At 43.5% G+C, this 19729-nt stretch overlaps 2 protein-coding genes across 3 annotated transcripts in view; both read left to right on the forward strand.

The window, feature by feature from the left end:
• ACADL (acyl-CoA dehydrogenase long chain) overlaps positions 1-19729 on the forward strand; it is a 30896-nt gene that overhangs the window by 10270 nt on the left and 897 nt on the right. For both annotated transcript variants that reach the window (XM_081892468.1, XM_081892469.1), the window contains exons 6-10: positions 337-501; positions 1214-1315; positions 6868-6981; positions 15218-15345; positions 18705-18791. In XM_081892468.1, coding sequence (XP_081748594.1) covers positions 337-501; positions 1214-1315; positions 6868-6981; positions 15218-15345; positions 18705-18791 — 596 coding nt within the window. The remainder of the gene's footprint in view (positions 1-336; positions 502-1213; positions 1316-6867; positions 6982-15217; positions 15346-18704; positions 18792-19729) is intronic.
• The window catches only part of KANSL1L (KAT8 regulatory NSL complex subunit 1 like), a 46751-nt gene continuing 38227 nt past the window's right edge, over positions 11206-19729 (forward strand). Inside the window, exon 1 of the mRNA XM_081911465.1 lies at positions 11206-11216. The gene's annotated coding sequence lies outside the window, so the exon portion shown is untranslated. The remainder of the gene's footprint in view (positions 11217-19729) is intronic.

Consider the following 19729-nt stretch of genomic DNA (forward strand, 5'->3'; position numbering starts at 1 on the left):
ATATCTTTGGGTCTCTTCTGTATCCTGTCCTGTGAACAAGAATTCAAAGTGATCTTGATTAAACTAGACAATTAGCACGAAAGCTGCAAGATAAAACGAATGAGCCATGGTTTGCTCAGAGAGAAATCCACCAGTAAAAGCTGGAATGGCTGACTCTGTGGTAGCATTGTTGTGATGGGTTCCCCTCTCCTCCATGTGAATGTTCATTGCAAATCACCGCTGCATTGTAAATGGCTGCAGCTGCTTTGGAGTTCCTTAACAGAGACCCTGTCTCCAAGACAAAGGAAGTCATAACAATAGTATGTAGCTACTTTATCCCACTCTACTGTATTGCAGGTGTTCATTACTAATGGTTGGATGAGTGATGTAGTAATTGTCGTGGCTGTTACAAACCGCGAGGCCCGTTCCCCTGCTCATGGCATTAGCCTCTTTCTGGTAGAAGAAGGAATGAAAGGATTCATCAAAGGGCGTAAACTTGAGAAAATAGGACTTAAAGCACAGGTGAGTCGTGGGAGTCTGAGAAGCCACTCCGATGATTGCCTGTGATGAATGCAACTTGAGGAATGACATAAATATTCTAAAGAAGTGTATTATTTAGCACTAAAATAGACAGCAAAATTGGAAGGTGGGTGTAGGACCACACATCACGCGAAGGAGCCCTTTGCCCAGAAGCTGCTTGTGCAGCGGCATCCCATGGTGGTGGCAGCCACCTTGGGCATCTCATGTGTCTGCCCCTTTGACACAAAGTGAGCTGTGGGGCAGGAACCTGATCTTAGCATCAAAAATGGTGCATTGGTGAAGACAGCTTAACTTCCACTGCCCCAGTTCCCCGAGGTCGGTTTCCCAAACTCCTGCTCTGTGTATGTATATATGTCCTGCCCCAACCCTGTTCCTGTAATGGAAGTGAGCCCATCTGAGAAAAGTACAGTACCTGGGTTGATGGAGGGGTGGGATTTGTCTCCTGTCCCCCATGCATGATGTTAAGTATTAGGCACACCCCACGGCTCACCAAGTGTTGGCGGTGGGACAGACATTGGAGACAAACATGGCTACTGCTGCTACATTGCATTTGGTCCTTAGAAAATGGTTGTGGTGAGCTATAACTTTCATCAGCAGTTTGACTTCTGAGCCTGTGTGTATGAAGGGAACAAGAAGCAGACTTGCAAAATGGTGTTGGCAAATTTTCTGTGTGATTTTTTTTTTTTTAAATTAGGACACGGCAGAGCTGTTTTTTGAAGATGTCCGCCTGCCTGCCGGGGCCTTGCTTGGACAGGAGAACAAAGGCTTCTATTATCTAATGGCAGAGCTTCCTCAGGTAGGGGAGACATAAAACCACACTGAGGCACACAAAGGCATGACTTGTTCATTGCAGCAAACTGCCAGCGACAGATTGCATGGTGTGACATTTGATCTCCGACACAGGATTTCAGCAGCCACCACCTGCTGATCTCAGCATGGGTTTTTTGCTGCTTCATGTTGGAAATACTGCATTTGAAACTGATGTGTGATCTTCTTTCTACTGGGTTACAGACCTGTGTGTTAAGAAATGGTTTGATAATGTAACTGATTTTTGCCATGCCAGTTTAATATTAAAATGAATGTGGATGGACAATTTGATTTCAAATTATGATACCATATTGAGTAGATCTGTTGCAGACGCATTTGATCACAGCATAATGGATAACTGTTGTTTAACATTAGTGACTCCATCTTCAGCTGTTCCATTCTGGAGCTGGCACAGCGAAAAATGAGAAAAAAAACCCGTCCCATCCACCTTTTAGTCTGGCTGGCGCAAGTAGCAAGACGAGATGAGACAGTCAGTGTTCTGCTCACTGTCTGGGGTAGGGTTGGGTCATATCTGCTTTTCAATATTGTGATATATCACCTGCTGAACATCACGTCATCCTGATATCTCACAATGTCTGAAAAAAGGATGTAGCTATGTAGAGGCAAATGGGGTAATGTTTTGGCAACAGCTACTTCTTAGGAGTGTAAAACTGATACCTTTTTACTTATCTTTAACATATTGCCCCGATTCTCGTAATTTGAACATAGCTTCTGCATATGGCCCTACATGCATATATTCCATGTCCAGTTTTTCTCAGGATGCATTGTTGTTATGCACCATCCCAAACTCGAAGAGCGGTGCAAGATTCCAGGAGTTGCAGGTGCGCTTTACATGGAGTCTGTTTCCCTTTGGACAATGAGGCATATATATACAACCTGAGGAATTTAGGGTGTGTGGCACCCCACAAACTCCTAACAATATATTGTGTGTTCAGAATGTACATACATGAGGTGCATGTACTTGGGTCCCCTGTGTGGATAGGTTCTCAGGCACATGGATGCAAAGTGGTAATCTCAAACACCCCCCCCCCCCCCGCTGTGCTTATGCGCTGCACACTTTGGCCATCAATACAGGGCTGATGTTGCTATTCTAGACCAGTGTTTCCCAACCTTTTTTGGGCAAAGGCACACCTGTTTCATGAAAAAAATCTCGAGGCACACCACCATTAGCAAATGTTTAAAAAATTAACTCTTTGCCTATATTGACTATATATAAAGTAACTCTCTTTAATAGGATTCAAATAAACACAAAGAAAGTATTTTATAATTACTTTATTATGAAATAGTAAGTAAACAGAAATATGAAAAATTATAAAATACTTGATTCAGTGCGCAACCTGGGCCTGTTTGGCTGAACACAAAGCTGATATTCTGGCTGGAATCGAAGAAAGACACACACGTAGCTCTTCGTCAACAGCTCTCAGTCTCTCTCTGTATTTAGTTTTTATAGCAATCATGCTTGAAAAGCTCAACTCACAGAGATATGTAGTGGAAAATGGGAGCAATGTCAAAATAGCTTTGTTTGCCAGAAGGGGGAACTCCTTGGCAGTTTCCAACCAAAAACTGTCCAAAGGTAGATCAGCAAATCTTAGCTTGAAACCACGATTTTGTCTCAGTTCAGTTAGTTCCTCCTGCTCCTGTAAAGTCATGTCCTTTCCACCAACTGATGCTGAGCTATAAGGGTCCCTAACCCAGTCAAGGCATTCAGTGGAGACTGAAGAGAAATAAAATGACAACTTCCCCTCGAGAGTTTTTAAATGTTTAGCTATTATCTCACACAGTGCAGCAGTGTGAACACCTTGCCATTGCTTGGTGAGTGTGAACATTTCAAGATTGCCACTTTCCACGTGTTGATGCCAGAGTTGCAGCTTTGCACGGAATCCATTTATTTTATCTGTACTTGTAAGCAGGTTTTCATTTCGGCCTTGCATTCGTGTGTTCAGTTCATTCAGATGATGAAATATATCTGCCAGGTATGCCAGCCTTGCACACCACTCATCACTTGCAAGCAGTTTTGCGTAATCTGCCCTCTCATCTGTCAGAAACACTTTAAGTTCCTCCCGCAGCTCATACACACGAACCAAGACCTTGCCACGCGACAACCACCGGACCTCCGTATGAAACAGCAAGGTTTTATGCTTCGCTCCCATCTCCTCACACAAAGCTGCAAATATGCGACTTTTCACGGGTCGTGACTTTACAAAGTTTACCATGCGCACAACATCATCCAACACATGAACTAGGTCTGCTGGTAAAGTCTTGGCTACGAGGGCCTCACGGTGCAAAAAACAATGCGTAACAATAACATTTGGATTTCTTTCCTTCACTCTGCTTACAAAGCCTTTGGTGTGCCCGACCATGGCTGCAGCTCCATCGGTGCAGACACTTATGCAGTTTTCCCACTTAAGTCCTCCTTGTTCAAGGTATTCTGATGTGACCCGAAAAAATTCTTCTCCTGTTGCTTTTTCTGGCAATGCCTTGCAGAAAAAGAAGTTTTCTCTAATTGCATCACCATCAACAAAACGCACATTGGCCAAGAGTTGAGCATGTCCACTGATATCAGTAGACTCGTCCAGTTGTAATGCAAATTTCTCACTGCTATGGATCTTTTCCAAAACCACACTTTCAATGTCTGCAGACATGTCATCAATACGTCTGGAAATTGTGTTGTTTGAGAGAGGTACTTTGGCTATTTCCTTAGCTGCTTCAGGTCCGAGCATCTCCTCTACAATAGCTTTGCAGGCGGGAAGTATTAATGTCTCTGCCACAGTGTGCGACTTTTTTGTCTTGGCTATAAGTTCAGCAACGTGATAGCTAGCTTTAAGAGCTCTTTCATTTACCTTTGAGGTTTGTCTCATGAGAGTTGCCTGTTTCTCCGTGTTTTCACGCAGGCGAACAAAATAGTCCACATTCTTGTTTTGAAGCGAAGGGTGTTTCGTTTGGAGATGGCGTTTAAGTTTGCTTGGGACCATAGCACTGTTAGCTAGCTTTTCACCACACACCACGCACAGTGGAGTTGGTTGGTTTGCATCTCCGGTGAAAGTAAATCCAAATGAAATATAGCTTTCGCTATATTGCCTTGTGAGAGAGAATTTGCTTGAGCTAACCATCTTTGCTTTCTTTTCATGCCCACTCGTACTTGGCCTCTCATCTGGCTCCAAATTTTGTTCAGAGTCCAGTTCTTTTCTTTTCAAAAACTTTTCCATCACTGCAGTATCCGGCCTCTCTGCAGTGCCGACTCCCGTTGAGTCCTGGTCTCTGTGCTCGGGCGGGAAGGAAGTCGGAAGATGATGTCCTACTAGGATGATAGGTCCAGGCTGGAGTCCGGACCAATCACAGCCAGGCAAAAACATGCATACTGTGTGAGCTCAATGCAGCGGCTCATTTCTGCAAAGGAAAAAAAATGGGTTTAGATGGGGGGGAGAGGCGGGGTAGTCGTTATACAGAACAGTTTTTACTGCCTGTATTACGGGCACGAATTATACATGGGAATGGCGGGAAGAGTGACGGCAGCACACGCAAAAGCGGAAGCCACGAGGTCCCCGAGGGCCTAGGCTGCCGCGGAACAGCGGTTGAAAAACACTGGATTAGAGAGGGCAAGAGCAAGGCAATTTCCATTGAGCTTCATGGCTAAGCAAGGAATTGAACTTCCAACATGGATGTCTTCCCCAGTTTACAGAAAACCTAAAAAGGTTGAAAAACACTAACAGCGGTTGAAAAAGACTGTAATAAGGCCACTGTCACTTAATGGCTGTATACGCTGTTAACCATCTTTCCCAAATAAATTTTATTTATACCCCGCCCTCCCCAGCCAAGACTGGGCTCAGGGCGGCTAACAACAAATTAAAAAACAAGTCAATTGAAATATAGTAAATAATAAAAAATAAGTCGAATGAAATAAAAACAATAATAAAAAACAAGTTGATTGAAATAAAAAAACAATAATAAAACAAGTTGATTGAAATATAACTTAAAAACAAGATTAAAATACAACATTTAAACATCAAAATGCGGTTGAGTTGCAGAATTCTGCAAGCAGAATAAATTCCACAGCCCCGATGTATTGGCACCTCGTGCCGTTTGAGTTGCAGAATTTATTCAGCACACAGAAAATGGCCTTTTGGGGGGTGAATGTGGATGAAGCAGGAAGAGAACTTAAAAAAAAAAAAGGCATGCATGAAATCTAGCCCCAAACACACACACGCACACTTTCCCCAAAGTGGTTGATGACGCAGGATATTTCCACATGCTTCAAAAATGCACATTAAATAAAATGAGAGAGAGGAGTGCACGCACTCACCTGCCAGCCTCGGAGCTGTGGAATGCAGCGACATGAAGCAGTCTGTGTCCTTCCAGGCACCAACTCAGACCTGCCGTGCTTTTTCGTTCCCCCGGCGTCGCTGCCTTCATCCAGCCGGATGCCTCTCCTGCCCAAGGGACGTGTCAGCAGCCACCCGGCGCAGGACGGCCCCACTTCCTGCTGCCCACAAGGCTTTGGGGTGAGAAACACGGAGGGGCAGGAGAGTGGAGGTTCCCTTAATTGGAAAAAGCAGGGAGGCAGGCTGCTTGATGCCTGCTGAAGGGAATCCCCCAGGCAGCGGAGCAGCTCGCCCGTCGAAGCCTGCACGGTGGCTGCTGCACGATCACCCGCCGCGGGGAGCCGGGGGCGGCGGCGCGGTTGCCGGGCAGCGGCGGGGGTGGTGGTGCCGGTGGCTGCTTGCCGCCCTCCTGGGCGGAGGCGGGCACGGTGGGCACCGGCACGGCCAAGGGCCCCTGCTTGGTGCCGTCGGATGTAGGAGCTCGCTCGCTCGCCGCCCCGCGTGTGCTCACCGAGCATGCACAGGCCCAGTAGCGAGCGGCGATCGGATGTAGCGAGCGGCGATGGGGCTAGCCGGAGAGGGCGAGCCCCCTCCGCTCCGGCCCTAAAAAGGGCAAGCCACGCCCCCTCCAGCCAGCCGATTGCCTGGCCAGGAGGCGTGGCCGGATGGGATTCCCCTGCTCTCGCGGGGGCTGAGATGGGATTCCCCGCTGACGTGGGGGCGGAAGAGAATCCCCGCTCACGTGGGGAAGGGCAGGCCCAGTAGCGAGCGGATGCGCAGGCCCAGTAGCGAGCGGCAATGGGATGTGGGAGCTCGCTCGCTCGCCGCACCGCGTGTGCTCGCCGCCGCCGCCCCGCCTCTCACTGCCCGACTCGCCCGCCGCCACGGAACACGAGGCAAAGCTCCACGGCACACTGGTGTGCCGCGGAACACCGGTTGGGAAACACTGTTCTAGACACATGTCTAGCAATTTGGATCTGGGACTAAAAATTTTATATCCAAATTGAACCGTGTGGGGATTTTGAAGAATGTTGAAAATATTGGAAGCTTAATTCTTGTCCACGTCACTTTTAAAGACTGGGAAGACTAATTTAGCTTGTGATGAAAGGGCAGAGAATATCAAATACAGAACTGTGCATACGAATAGCTTTTCTGTGGTAATGAGCACATGTGAGAATGTTTTCTCCCTCCATCTCTTAAGGAAAGGTTGTTGATTGCTGATATGGCAATTGCCAGTTGTGAATTCATGTTTGAAGAGACAAGAAACTATGTTAAACAAAGAAAAGCTTTTGGAAAAACAGTTGCACATTTGCAGGTAAGCATTTAGGCATGTTTCTTTGTCCTGTAAAGCCATAATAAATGTCTGAATCCCATAAAGCATATATTACTCTGACAAGCTCTGACACCACACTTCAGACTACCGGTTTGATTCACCTAATGTGCAATCGGCCTTTCCCCCATCTCCTTGGCCCCAGATTTGACTCTAGGGTAGCTGGGAGAACCTTCTGGATGGTACATGGGGTAAGGGGAGACAGTGACATCTGACAAACTGCAAGGCTTGCGCTGATGGAATGTTCACCACAGCGAGACATTGAATTCCACCCTATGGCTGTATATGCACATCACACTAAAAACATAGTTTAGCAGCATGTGCATGAGCCAGTTCACCATTTTTTCCTCAATAACTTAATTTTTACAAGTGTAAATTTTAGAGAAATCCATAGAATTGGTCCTGGATACAGTACAGCATGACAAACCTGATATACCCTGAGAAAACAGTATCCTTCCAGGTGAAATGAATACTTTCCTTGCTAGCAATTTCAAACAAAATCTGGGTTCAACCTCATATAATTTATTGCCTTTTTAAAAAAATAATATTTATTAAAGTTTCAAAAAAGTTACAAAAATGAAAAAAGAAGAGAAAGGAAACAAAATAAAAAAGAGAGCAGAAAATACAAAATACAGAAAAATAAAAACAATTAAAAACATTTCCGTCTTTCCATGTCTTGTCTTTCATTTACTTGTTTCCCTGACCTCCTCACACCTCCCTTTTTTGTATTCTAGTTCAATTAAATATTTCAGCAAATCCTTTCCACTTGGTTTTTATCCTAATAATTTATCTTAGTGTACTATAATTTTACATTCTCGTTTCACCAATTAAAAAATCATTTTTTACCTAATCTTTTATATCGTTCCTGCTAAAACCACATTACTTCATTCCAACATCCTTCTAGCATTCCTGAATCTTACAATGTTTCTGTAAATAAATTTTAAATTTTTTCCAATCTTCTTCCACCAACTCTTCACCTTGGTCCCGGATTCTGCCAGTCATCTCCGCCAGTTCCTTATAGTCCATCACTTTCATCTGCCATTCTTCCCGGGTGGGTAAATCTTGTGTCTTCCAGTATTTTGCAATGAGTATTCTTGCTGCTGTTGTTGCATACATAAGAAAAGTTCTGTCCTTCTTTGGCACCAATTGGCCGACCATGCCCAGGAGAAAGGCCTCTGGTTTCTTCTGAAAGGTATATTTAAGTACCTTTTTCATTTCATTATAGATCATCTCCCAGAAGGTCTTAATCCTTGGGCACGTCCACCAAAGGTGAAAGAATGTACCTTCAGTCTCTTTACATTTCCAACATTTATTATCGGGCAAATGATAGATTTTTGCAAGCTTGACTGGTGTCATGTACCACCTGTATATCATTTTCATTATATTCTCTCTTAAGGCATTACATGCCATAAACTTAGTACCTGTGGTCCATAACTGTTCCCAGTCAGCCATCATAATATTATGTCCAACATCTTGAGCCCATTTAATCATAGCTGATTTCACCGTTTCATCCTGAGTATTCCATTTCAACAGCAAGTTATACATTCTTGACAGATTCTTAGTTTTAGGATCTAACAATTCTGTTTCCAATTTTGATTTCTCCACCTGAAACCCAAATTTATTATCCAAATTATAAACCTCCATTATTTGATAATAATGAAGCCAATCCCGTACTTTGTTTTTTAGTTTTTCAAAACTCTGCAGCTTTAATCTGTTTCCTTCTTGTTCCAATATCTCCCAATATTTCGGCCAGTTTGCCTCCATATAGAGCTTTTTCAGAGCCTTAGCTTCCATTGGTGACAACCACCTAGGAGTTTTGTTTTCAAGCAGATCCTTGTATCTTATCCAAACATTAAACAATGCTTTCCTGACAATATGGTTTTTAAATGCTTTATGTGCTTTGACCTTATCATACCACAGATATGCATGCCACCCAAATACATTGTTAAAACCTTCTAAATCCAAAATGTCTGTGTTCTCAAGAAGCAGCCATTCTTTCAGCCAGCAAAATGCGGCTGATTCATAGTAAAGTTTGAGGTCTGGCGGGGCAAATCCACCTCTTTCTTTTGCATCAGTTAATATTTTAAATTTTATTCTGGGCTTCTTGCCCTGCCAGACAAATCTAGAAATATCTCTCTGCCACTTCTTGAAACAGTCCATTTTATCCAAAATTTGCAATGATTGAAACAAAAACAACATTCTTGGCAATACATTCATTTTTATCGCTGCGATTCGGCCTAGCAATGAAAGATTCAAATTTGACCATATTTCTAAATCCTTTTTCACTTCCGTCCAACATTTTTCATAATTATCTTTAAATAGGTTCACGTTCTTAGCAGTCATATTAACCCCAAGGTATTTCACTTTCTTAACCAATGTTAATCCTGTCTCTTTCTGAAACCTCTCTATCGGTGTTAGATTTTTCTCTAAAACCTTAGTTTTCAACTTCTTTAACTTGAAACCTGCTACCTGACCAAATTCTTGAATCAATTCCAATACTCTTTTAGTACTAGATTCTGGCTCCTCTAATGTCAATACCAAATTATCCGCAAATGCTTTCAATTTGTACTGTTTAGCTCCGACTTGTATACCTCTAACCAATTGGTCCTTTCTAATCATATTTAGCAAAACCTCCAGGACCAAAATAAAAAGCAATGTCGTGTTCCTTTCTCAATCCTAAACTCTTCTGTAACTACATTGTTCACAATCAATTTAGCTTTTTGTTCTGAATAAATTGCACCTATACCGTTTTCAAAACCTTGGCCTACCCCCATTACCTGTAAGTTTTTCTTCATAAAGCTCCAAGAAATATTATCAAAGGCTTTCTCTGCGTCCACAAATATCAAAACTGCTTTTGTGTTGATCTTCACTTGTAATTTTTCTAAGATGTTAATTATATTCCTCGTATTGTCAGACAAGTGTCTCCCCGGGAGAGAGCCCGCTTGATCTTTATGGATTTCTTCTACCAATATATTTCTTAACCTTTTAGCCATGATATCAGCAAAAATTTTGTAATCCACATTGAGCAATGATATAGGGCGGTAGTTCTTAAGCTGTGTCTTCTCAGACTCTGTTTTCGGTATAAGTGTAATATATGCTTCCTTCCACGACTCTGGTGCCTTTTTCCCTTCCAATATTTCATTACAAACATCCTTTAAAGGCCGTACTAACCATTCTTTCAAGGATCTGTAATATCTTGAAGTCAAGCCATCCGGCCCTGGGGATTTGCCCAATTGCATGTTCTGAATGGCTCCTTCAACTTCCTGGTCTGTTATTTTATAGTTCAGCATTAGCTTGTTTTCTTGAGAGATTATTTTCAAAAATCGGTCAATGTCCATTTCTTTCTGGGTCTCCTATGTGTATAAATGTTTGAAATACTTCTGAAAGCACTTCCTAATCTCCACTGGATTCTGTATATTCTTTCCATCCACTTCGAGATTAGTAATAGTACAGTGGTGCCTCGCAAGACGAAATTAATTCGTTCCGCAAGTCTCTTCGTCTTGCGAGTTTTTCGTCTTGCGATGCACGGTTTTCCATAGGAATGCATTGAAAATCAATTAATGCGTTCCTATGGAAACCGCCTTCCCCCGACCTCTTCTGGCGGGTGGCATTTTAAAATCGCCCGGGACAGCGGAGGACTTCTCCGCTGTCCGGGGCGATTTAAAAGCCCCTGGGAAGGCAGGCAGGGGGGACAAAGACTTTTGCCCCCCGCCTGCCTTCAGAAGAGGTCCAGGACAGGCTTCGCAGACCTCTCCGCAAGCAGCGGGAGCGCTCCTTGCGGAGAGTTGCCAGCGCGCCCAGGCTTCGCGGCCCCGCCGCCTGGCTTCGGGACTTCGTTCCGATGCCGGGCGGCGGGGGGAGGCTTTCCCGCCCCGCTGCCTGGCATCGGGACGATGCCCCCGAAGCCGGGCGGCGGGGGGAGGCTTTCCCGCCCCGCCGCCCAGCTTCGGGACATCGTTCCGATGCCGGGCGGCGGGGGGAGGCTTTCCCGCCCCGCCGCTCGGCTTCGGGACATCGTTCCGATGCCGGGCGGCGGGGGGAGGCTTTCCCGCCCCGCCGCTCGGCTTCGGGACATCGTTCCGATGCCGGGCGGCGGGGGAGGCTTTCCCGCCCCGCCGCTCGGCTTCGGGACATCGTTCCGATGCCGGGCGGCGGGGGGAGGCTTTCCCGCCCCGCCGCCCGGCATCGGGACGATGCCCCAAAGCCGCGCGGCGGGGGGAGGCGTTCCCGCCTCGCCGCCCGGCATCGGGGCATCGTTCCGATGCCGGGCGGCGGCGGGAGGATTTCCCGCCCCGCCGCCCGGCATCGGGGCATCGGGGCCGCCAGGCTTCGGAGGAGGTCCGAGGACAGCGGGGAAGACGCGCTGCGCTTCCCCACTGTCCCGGAGATTTCCCTATGGGCTGTCGTCTTGCGAAGCAAGCCCATAGGTAAATTCGTCTTGCGACGCGCCTCCAAAACGGAAAACCCTTTCGTCTAGCGGGTTTTCCGTCTTGCAAGGCGTTCGTCTTGCGAGGTACCACTGTATTAAGCTTTTGTCTTTTTTTCATTTGCCAAGTCAACAGTTTCCCACATTTATTTGCCGATTGAAATGTCTTTTGTCTCATCTGTTTAATCTTCCATTCAATTTCCTGATTGATCAGTTTCGTGTATTGTACTTGGTATAACTTTATCTCTTTCAGGATCTCCTGTGATTTTGGTTTTGCTCACAGTCTCTTTTCTCCTTCCTTTATTTTCTCCAAAATTTTATCCTTTTTTTCATTTTGGATTTTCTTCTTAATTGCATCCTGCTGTATCAAAAACCCTCTCCTAACTGCTTTGCTTGCGTCCCAGATTACTCTTTTTTCAAATGTGGTGTTCAAATTTATCTCAAAATAATCTCTCAAGTTTTTTTGAGCTTTTTTAATCACTTCTTCATTTCTAAACAAAGTGTCATTCATCCTCCATCTAAAGGAACCAATTGGTGTTAATTTCATTTCCATCTTCACCGCATTGTGGTCGGAGCAAGTTTTAGGCCAAATTTCCACTTTTCTAATCTTCGGGGCCAGCCCCCTAGTTACCCAAATTTGGTCAATTCTTGTCCATGTCATTTTGGCCTCAGAATAGAAAGTTCCTTCTCTTCCCATGGGGTTCTTAGTTCTCCAAATGTCAACTAAGTCCATATTGTCAGTCATGTCAAAGAACGTCTTTGGTAGTCTACCATCTTTTGTTACTACCTGTCTTTGTGCCTTATCCATATTAGTAGACACTACTCCATTCATGTCTCCCATCAAAATCATATTATAATCCAAATAGTCCATCAGAGTCTCATGTAACGTCTTGAAAAACTCAGCTTTCCCCTCATTTGGTGCATAAATACCTAATATCAAAAATTTCTCTCCCTGTGATTGAATTTCAATTGCAACGAATCTTCCTTGATCATTTTTAAATAAAAATTTCGGTGATAGGCTCTCCTTTGCATAAAGTACTACTCCTCTTTTCTTTACTTTATCTGATGAAATAAATTCATGTCCTAATCTTTTATTACTTAAAATCTTCCTATGTAGCCTTATCACATGTTTCTTGTAGACAAATCAAGTCCAATTGTTCTTTTTTTAATAAATGAAAGACTCTCCGTCTCTTTTCCAGGGAGTTGAGTCCATTCACATTCCAGCTTAATACTTGCAGTGCCATAATGTAGTTACTTTGCTTCTCCTCCTTCAGCACCCAGTAGTTGTTTTAGTTCCGACAATGATGTTGGCGGGCTTCTGTCCAAAACTCCTGGCTCTTTTCCAAGTTCTTTCTGCAGATCTTCTCCGTGGACTCTCAAAAACTTGCCTTTTTCCTCAACTGATCTTATTTTTATCTTCCTTCCTTTAAAGCTAAAGGATAGACCTTGAGGGAATTCCCACCTGAAGATAATTTTGTTCCTTCTCAGAAGGGCAACCAGATCTACAAAGTTGGACCTAAGATCCAAAAGATGTTTTGGTATATCTTTAAAGATTTCCACTCCTGACTGCAGAATTATCAAAGGAGTCTGAAAGTGCAATCCCAAAATTTTATCTCTCTCTTCCTTAGATCGGAGAGTAATCAGACAATCTCTTATTTTAATCTTCTTTCCTCTTCCCAGTCTGAAGGCCCTCATGATTTTAAAATCTTCTTGTTTCAAATCCGACTTCCAAAACTCTGCAAATTCCTTTGTCAAAAAGTCTATCAAACTGCCCTTCTCCAATTCAGGTACTGCTCTGATCCTTAAATTTGTCAGTTTTTCTTTTAGTTCAATCATAGAAAGCGTCAATTTCTGATCCTTAATTTGCCTCTCCAAATCTGGGACTTTCTCTGTTTCCAATTGGGTTGTCTTGAATTCCACGGCATCAGCTTTCTTCTTGGCTTCCTCTGCTGTCTGTCGGGTCAGAGTTGATTCCTGCAGCAATTTCTGAATAGATTCTGTGTTGGTGTTCACCTTTTGTCCCAAACTGTTTAAACTTTCTGTATTTAAGTCAATTTTAGTAGTTGTTGCATCTACCTTCGATTTTGTCTCATCGACTATCACCTTTATCTCTTCAACCCTTTTATTTGTCGCTTCAGCCCTTTTATTAAGTTTCTCCAAAGATTCATTAATCTTAGCCAATGCAGCCGCCAGAGTATCTTCTGATGACATTCCACTAGGTTTAGGTTGTGATGGTACAGTCACTGATGAAGTAGGAAGGCCAGCAACTGATTGTCTTCGCGCCCAAATCTTCCCAGACCTTGTTGTTTTGTCTGGGAATTTACAAGTAGAAAATTCCCCTGGTAACAATTTGACAGTTTCAAAATCTTCCTCTAGGGGGCAACAGTTGCAATAGTCCAGGAAAAAACTCTTTTTAAACTCAGTCAATAGAAAAAATAAACAGTTCCAATTTTTGTTACTGTTCAGTTACTTTCCCTCTTTCTTAGGAACAGCAGAGGAAGCTGGCCACAATGTATCTCTCTTACTGAACTAACTGTCAGCAAGTCTCCTGTTCACAATCAAAGCTCAGTTCAAAGCACGGCAGTCTTTGTCCATTGGCAGCCGTTCCCAAGTTTAGAGCGGTGGATTTTAAAGTTTTTTCCCCTTTCTCTTGCAGGTATATATGGTCCAAAACTTCTCCCCTCCTGCCCCTGCTTCCCTGGGGGGAGGGGTACGATATTTTAGTGTTAGAAATTTAGTCCTTTCCAATCAATTTCTCCAGACTTTAGCTTGTTTTCTCTTTGCTTTGATCTATTTACAAAAGCGGAATGCGGACTTCCTGTTTAAACCTTCCCTGCTTCGGTATCAAATTAAGTCTCTCTTATATTTCCAAATTTCCCCTACTCACGGGTAGTTACTTTTGTAGTCAAATTTTCACAAGAAGTCGTCAGCGCTCTCCGGTAACGGCTGTGCGGCTTCACTCCGGGGGAGTGCGGCTTCACTCACCCGCTTCGCTCCGGAACCCGTAGTTGAGGTTCCCCACGAATTTGGGGGGCGCAAAGGTGCCCGCTGAATCCCACGCTCACAGGCTTCGCCCGCCTGTGATTTTTGGAGGGTCTACGCTTTCGCCGTAGCGGCAAGACCCGATTCCCCCGAGGCAAATCCCTCCTAGTCAGAAGGATTCCGCCATTACCGATGGCGCTAAACCTTTTCTCCCCTACCTCACCCTGCCTTCTGTCTTTATACTGGTTCTGTTCTCTCTGCCAAGCAGTGCTTCTCAAACTTGGGTTTCCAGCTGTTGTTGGACTACAACTGCCATCATCCCTGACCACTGGTCCTGCTAGTAAAGGGATGATGGGAGTTGTAGTCCAAAAACAGTTGGAGACCCAAGTTTGGGAAATGCTGATAGGTATCCACTTCTCACCAGACGCTTTGCCTGTATTGTCTCATTTCCGTTTTCCCAGGCACCTTCCACATAGCACATCTATATCTGTGCTCCCTTGGAGCACCTCCACAGGTCTTCCTGATGCTACAGTGGCTTACCTTCGCAAATGTTTCCCAGAGTACACAGTGTAATGTACATTTTAAGAATAGTTTGGAACTTTGTGGGTGGTGCATTCTGTGCCATGGGAGAGCAGAATTGAACCTGCCAGCCTATGGATCATTAACCCACATAAAATATAGGAGAGGTACATTATGGGGTGCCTGACCTGATCTTCCGTTTCAAATAGCCCTCTTAATTTTCAGTGCTGCTCAGTTCTAATGGATCTTACCCCCAGGTAAATAAACTGTGCATTTTCTTTCTTGAATTGGAAGACTGTGCAGCACAAGTTAGCAGAACTGAAAACGCAAACATGTGTAGGTCGTACGTTTCTGGATAGCTGTCTCCAGCTCCACTCCGTGAAACGGCTGGATTCTGCCACCGCTTCAATGGCCAAGTACTGGTATGTGTGTTAAACAAGTTATCTAACTTTCCATATAACACCTCTGTCTTTTGAACATAACTGCATATGGTTGACAGGCTGTGAAAGGCCTTTCTTACAGGGGTGCGAAGAATTTCCTGGGGGGTGACAAATGTCTCCATGATCCTTCCTTCAGTTTAATTTTGCTACTTCTGTGCACAAATACTTGTGCATATGAGAAGTGGGATGCACACCCCAGGGCTCATTTTGAACAGCAGGATTGATTTTTTAAAATGGAAGTAAAAGTTCCATGGTTAGGAAAGTGCAACTACTTCTTAAGTAGAATAGGAGTTGTGTTCAACATAGCATGAAGCAGATCACACAATCAGCACATGGATTTCACCTTGCACCACAGAACGTTCTCATCCGCACCGTGCAATATTGTTCTGAGTTCCCCTCCAGCCCTCTGGAACAGATTTGGAAGTCCCACCGGGGAGGAGAGGTGGGGGAAGCCCATTGTGCTAGTGCTAATCCTTGCACTTGTGCAACTATTTAGGTCTGGATGCTCCACATGAGGCCATTCAGCACTTAAGTGCAAGAAAGTTAACAGTAACAACAAATACATCCTGATAGGCTGCCACCACAAACAAAATGTGAAATCCCCCCTCTAAGTTCGCCTTTGCCAGCCTGGGGTTGGACTAGATGACCCTCTGGGTCCCTTCCAACTCTATCAGACATTTTGGACTTCTGCCAGCAAAGGCTCCTCTAGGCTCTTTGGGAGGGTGTCTGAGCCCAGCTGACAAGGACTTCTCTGCTTAAGCCAAGCTCTAGAAATATAAACAGTAAGGAGCTTGATATTTACTTTGCTACAGCTAAGGGGACACAGAACAAAACCCTGTGAAATGTCATTGGAACACTTGGGGGTAGCTCAACAGCCTCCAGCACACAGGGAAAATTGTTAATGAGAAATACATTTTAAAGCAGTGAATTTAAATGCCCAAGTATTTAAAGAATGTTTGATGAGAGGAAATGGAAGGTGACTATCACACACAGGCTTGCAAATAAAATCAGTAAAGTCAATCTAACTTTGCTGATTATACCTTCTTGCCTGACCAATACAGTGTTCCATGTGAGAAAGAAGTTCTGAAAGAGAATGAGAACGTCTTTAGGTTCCTGATTTAGATCAAGCCTGTCATATTTTATGGAAATTGGAGACCAACAAAAGCTGCGGTCTTAATGGAGGTGCATTGTTTCGTGAGACCGATGGCAGGAGAGTCTCTGCCTTTGATGTAAGGAGTCTAGGCCGCAGACCAGAAATTCATTTAGTGGTTGGTTCCACTTCCTTGATAATTCTAAACTTCCACTGCAAATCAGTTAGCTATTGTGAAAAAGGGGTTAATGCGAAAATGTGCACTGGGAAATTAAAAATGCAATATATATGCCTATTCAGTATTTACCATAGTGGGTGTCAAATACCAGGCATCAGGAGGCACTGTTGGGAATATTTCAGGATGTAGGGGGGCTCGTCACAATAGCAGCAGGCAGGGAATTAAAATGGAAAGAAAACAGAAGAATGTGACAGAGGGTTGTTTCTTGATTGCTCGTCACTAAGAATACTAGTCACGGTCACACCCCATGCAGCACTTGTAGTAGCACAGATGCTGCCTCTAGATGAGAAAAATGCCTTGTCCTCAAAATAATATGATGCCATGAGTGAGGTGAGGTCTATATACCAAATGAACACTGTGTTTATTGGCTATGAACTAGTCTGGAAAGGTAATTAGAAAGTAGGAAAGAATCTGGCTGCATGACTACAATGCAGTACAAATGGGTGAGGACACTTTAATAAAAGACTCTGGGACCCATTACTGGAAATTACTGGGTTCCTTAGATTTGCAAACTGGGTATGCTGGGTTGGTTTTAAAGCAGCGTTGGCTACTTGCAGTCCTTGAACTGAATAAAGTTTGTCAGCTGATTTATTCAGGAAGATCTTGTATTGCCTTTCCCCCTTTTTCTCTCCCTCCTCCTCTTTTGAGGTAGACAAGTCATCTTGACCTCAGCTTCTAAATTGCTCTTGGCAAAATACAGCTTGAAGAGACCATGATATTAGAAGTCTGGCTTCCATAACAATGCTTAATTGCTGAGCTGAAAGGCTTTTGGAAACCATAACACAATCTTATTACAAAACGGCTGAAGGTTTATCAAATAAGTAGTTCCATATAGCATGCTGCATAAACATAGACTCGGTATTTTTCACCAAGCATTTCCCCAAATCTCTCTGACTCTTCAGGGTGGAAATGTTGCCCACTTGCCATGTTATAACACATCCTGACCTGGGCTGCCTCTTTAGAGTTCCATTTTTCATTAGCCAGAAATAGCCGCTGGGTTGTTATTGCTGTTACATATTAACTTATGTTTTACCAGACAGAGTTAGACAAGTAAAAACAGCTAAGGTAATACTTTGTACTGATGCCAGATTGAATTAACTACATGGTTGAAAGAAATCAGATGCTAGATTAGAAGGACAGAAAACATTTTTGTGAGGCTATACTGATTTTTCTCTTGTGGAAACTATAGAAAGAGAAACACACACCAATAACAGAGTCCAGATGGGGTATTTCCAGTTATTGAAAAGAAATTTGGGTATAAATGCCTGATAGGAAAGTAATTTTACTTAGCCTCTAAGAAAAGGAAATCACCATTGTCTTTTTGTCTGTGCAGAAGGATTAACTATAGTCATAACCACATGGTGAATACTGCAGCCTATGGCACCCATATCTTATCCTAATAAAACTCCTTATAGTTTCCTTAAATAAAGCGGCTTCTTGGTATCATTACTGAGTATGACTCTGGCTGTATTTTTACTGCTGCATGGGAAAAGATCCTAGAGTGTGTGTGCACATTCTAAACTGGAATGGAAAACTCAGCGCTGGGAGAAAAGTACCAATCAAACTGTGTTGCCTAGGTAGTGCTTTTATCACTAAGGAAAGCAATACATAAAACCAAGCTGTTGCTGAATTGTAGGGGGCTGGATTCAACTAAGGGTTTCCCACTACTGGAAGCCAATTCAAGGTCTTGTGCTAGTGCATTATGGCTTTCCCCTGTTCTCTCCCTTTGTACCCCCCTCTCCTTCCAAATTGGCTCGGGAGGGTCTGGAAAACCCCCAGAACAGGATTGGGGGCGGGGAGATATTGTTCCCTGGCAGAGTGATCTCCTTAGTGCTGCATTGAATTCCCCTCTAAATGTTGCATCAACCTGCATTTGAAACCTTTTCTACAGCCAATACATTATTTTGAGCATCATGCAAGCTATTTCAAAATGGTGATTATTAAAAGATCATGGTGGTGCAACTTATTTAAGAGCTCAACTGCTTTGGAAACAGACTTTTCTCTCTGTTTAAGGGCTTCTGATCTCCAAAACAATGTGGCTACTCAGTGCGTGCAACTCCATGGAGGATGGGGATATATGTGGGAATATCCAATTGCAAAGTAAGTACGACTACTTTTTATCCTCACAGGCATGCCTGTTGTTTGGGAAAAGCTGATCATCCATAAAGAGAGATGTTTCAGTGGTCTTTTACTTATCCAGTTAAGTCTACAAAGCTGTGAAACGATGTTTGTATTCTTTAAGTACAAAATGTTGACACGGGAATTTTAATTGAGCCCCCGTGTTCTCTCTGTGTCCAGTGACTGGTTGAAACCTGAAAATCACCTTTAAACAGGATTAAGGCAGTTTCTTCCAAAATGTAAAACTTCATTATCTATTGGTTGTGAAGAAGAGGAGTTGCAGAACATTATAATCAATAGGTCTAGAGAAACTGAGACTGGTGCTTGAGCTGAATTACTAACCAGTTTCTCTTCAGATGAGAAACTGTTACGACAGTGCTGCCATGCAGATGTTTCAGCATCATTATTAATATGATTTAAGGATGACAGTGGGCCAGTTTGGACCTCACAAGCTGCAGCAACGAACGGTACTTAAGATCCCAGATAAGTAATGTGTGGCTCATCACCCAACCTTTGGGGTGCTTTGAGAAATATTATTTGTCTTTATGGTCAACAATATGTCCTGTTGTCTTTTCAAACATTTAAGGTCCCATCATTTTATTTCTAAGAATTACTGTCTATAAGACTAGGTCTTTTTCCTAAAAACATAATGTCAAAAATTAGGGGGACGTCTTACAGACGGAAAAATACGAGATAGATGAGAGATAGATAGATAGATGATAGATAGATAGATAGATAGATAGATAGATAGATAGATAGATAGATAGATAGAGATAGATAGATAGATAGATAGATAGATAGATAGATAGATAGATAGATAGATAGATAGATATTGCTTGCAAGGAACTTTATTGGAAACCTCTAAACACACATGGTCTTTTATGCACAGACCAGAACTTCTTTTGAAATGACTGAAGCAT

This window comes from Podarcis melisellensis (genome assembly GCF_964234715.1).
Source record: "Podarcis melisellensis genome assembly, chromosome: 1".
Classification (NCBI taxonomy): domain Eukaryota; kingdom Metazoa; phylum Chordata; class Lepidosauria; order Squamata; family Lacertidae; genus Podarcis; species Podarcis melisellensis.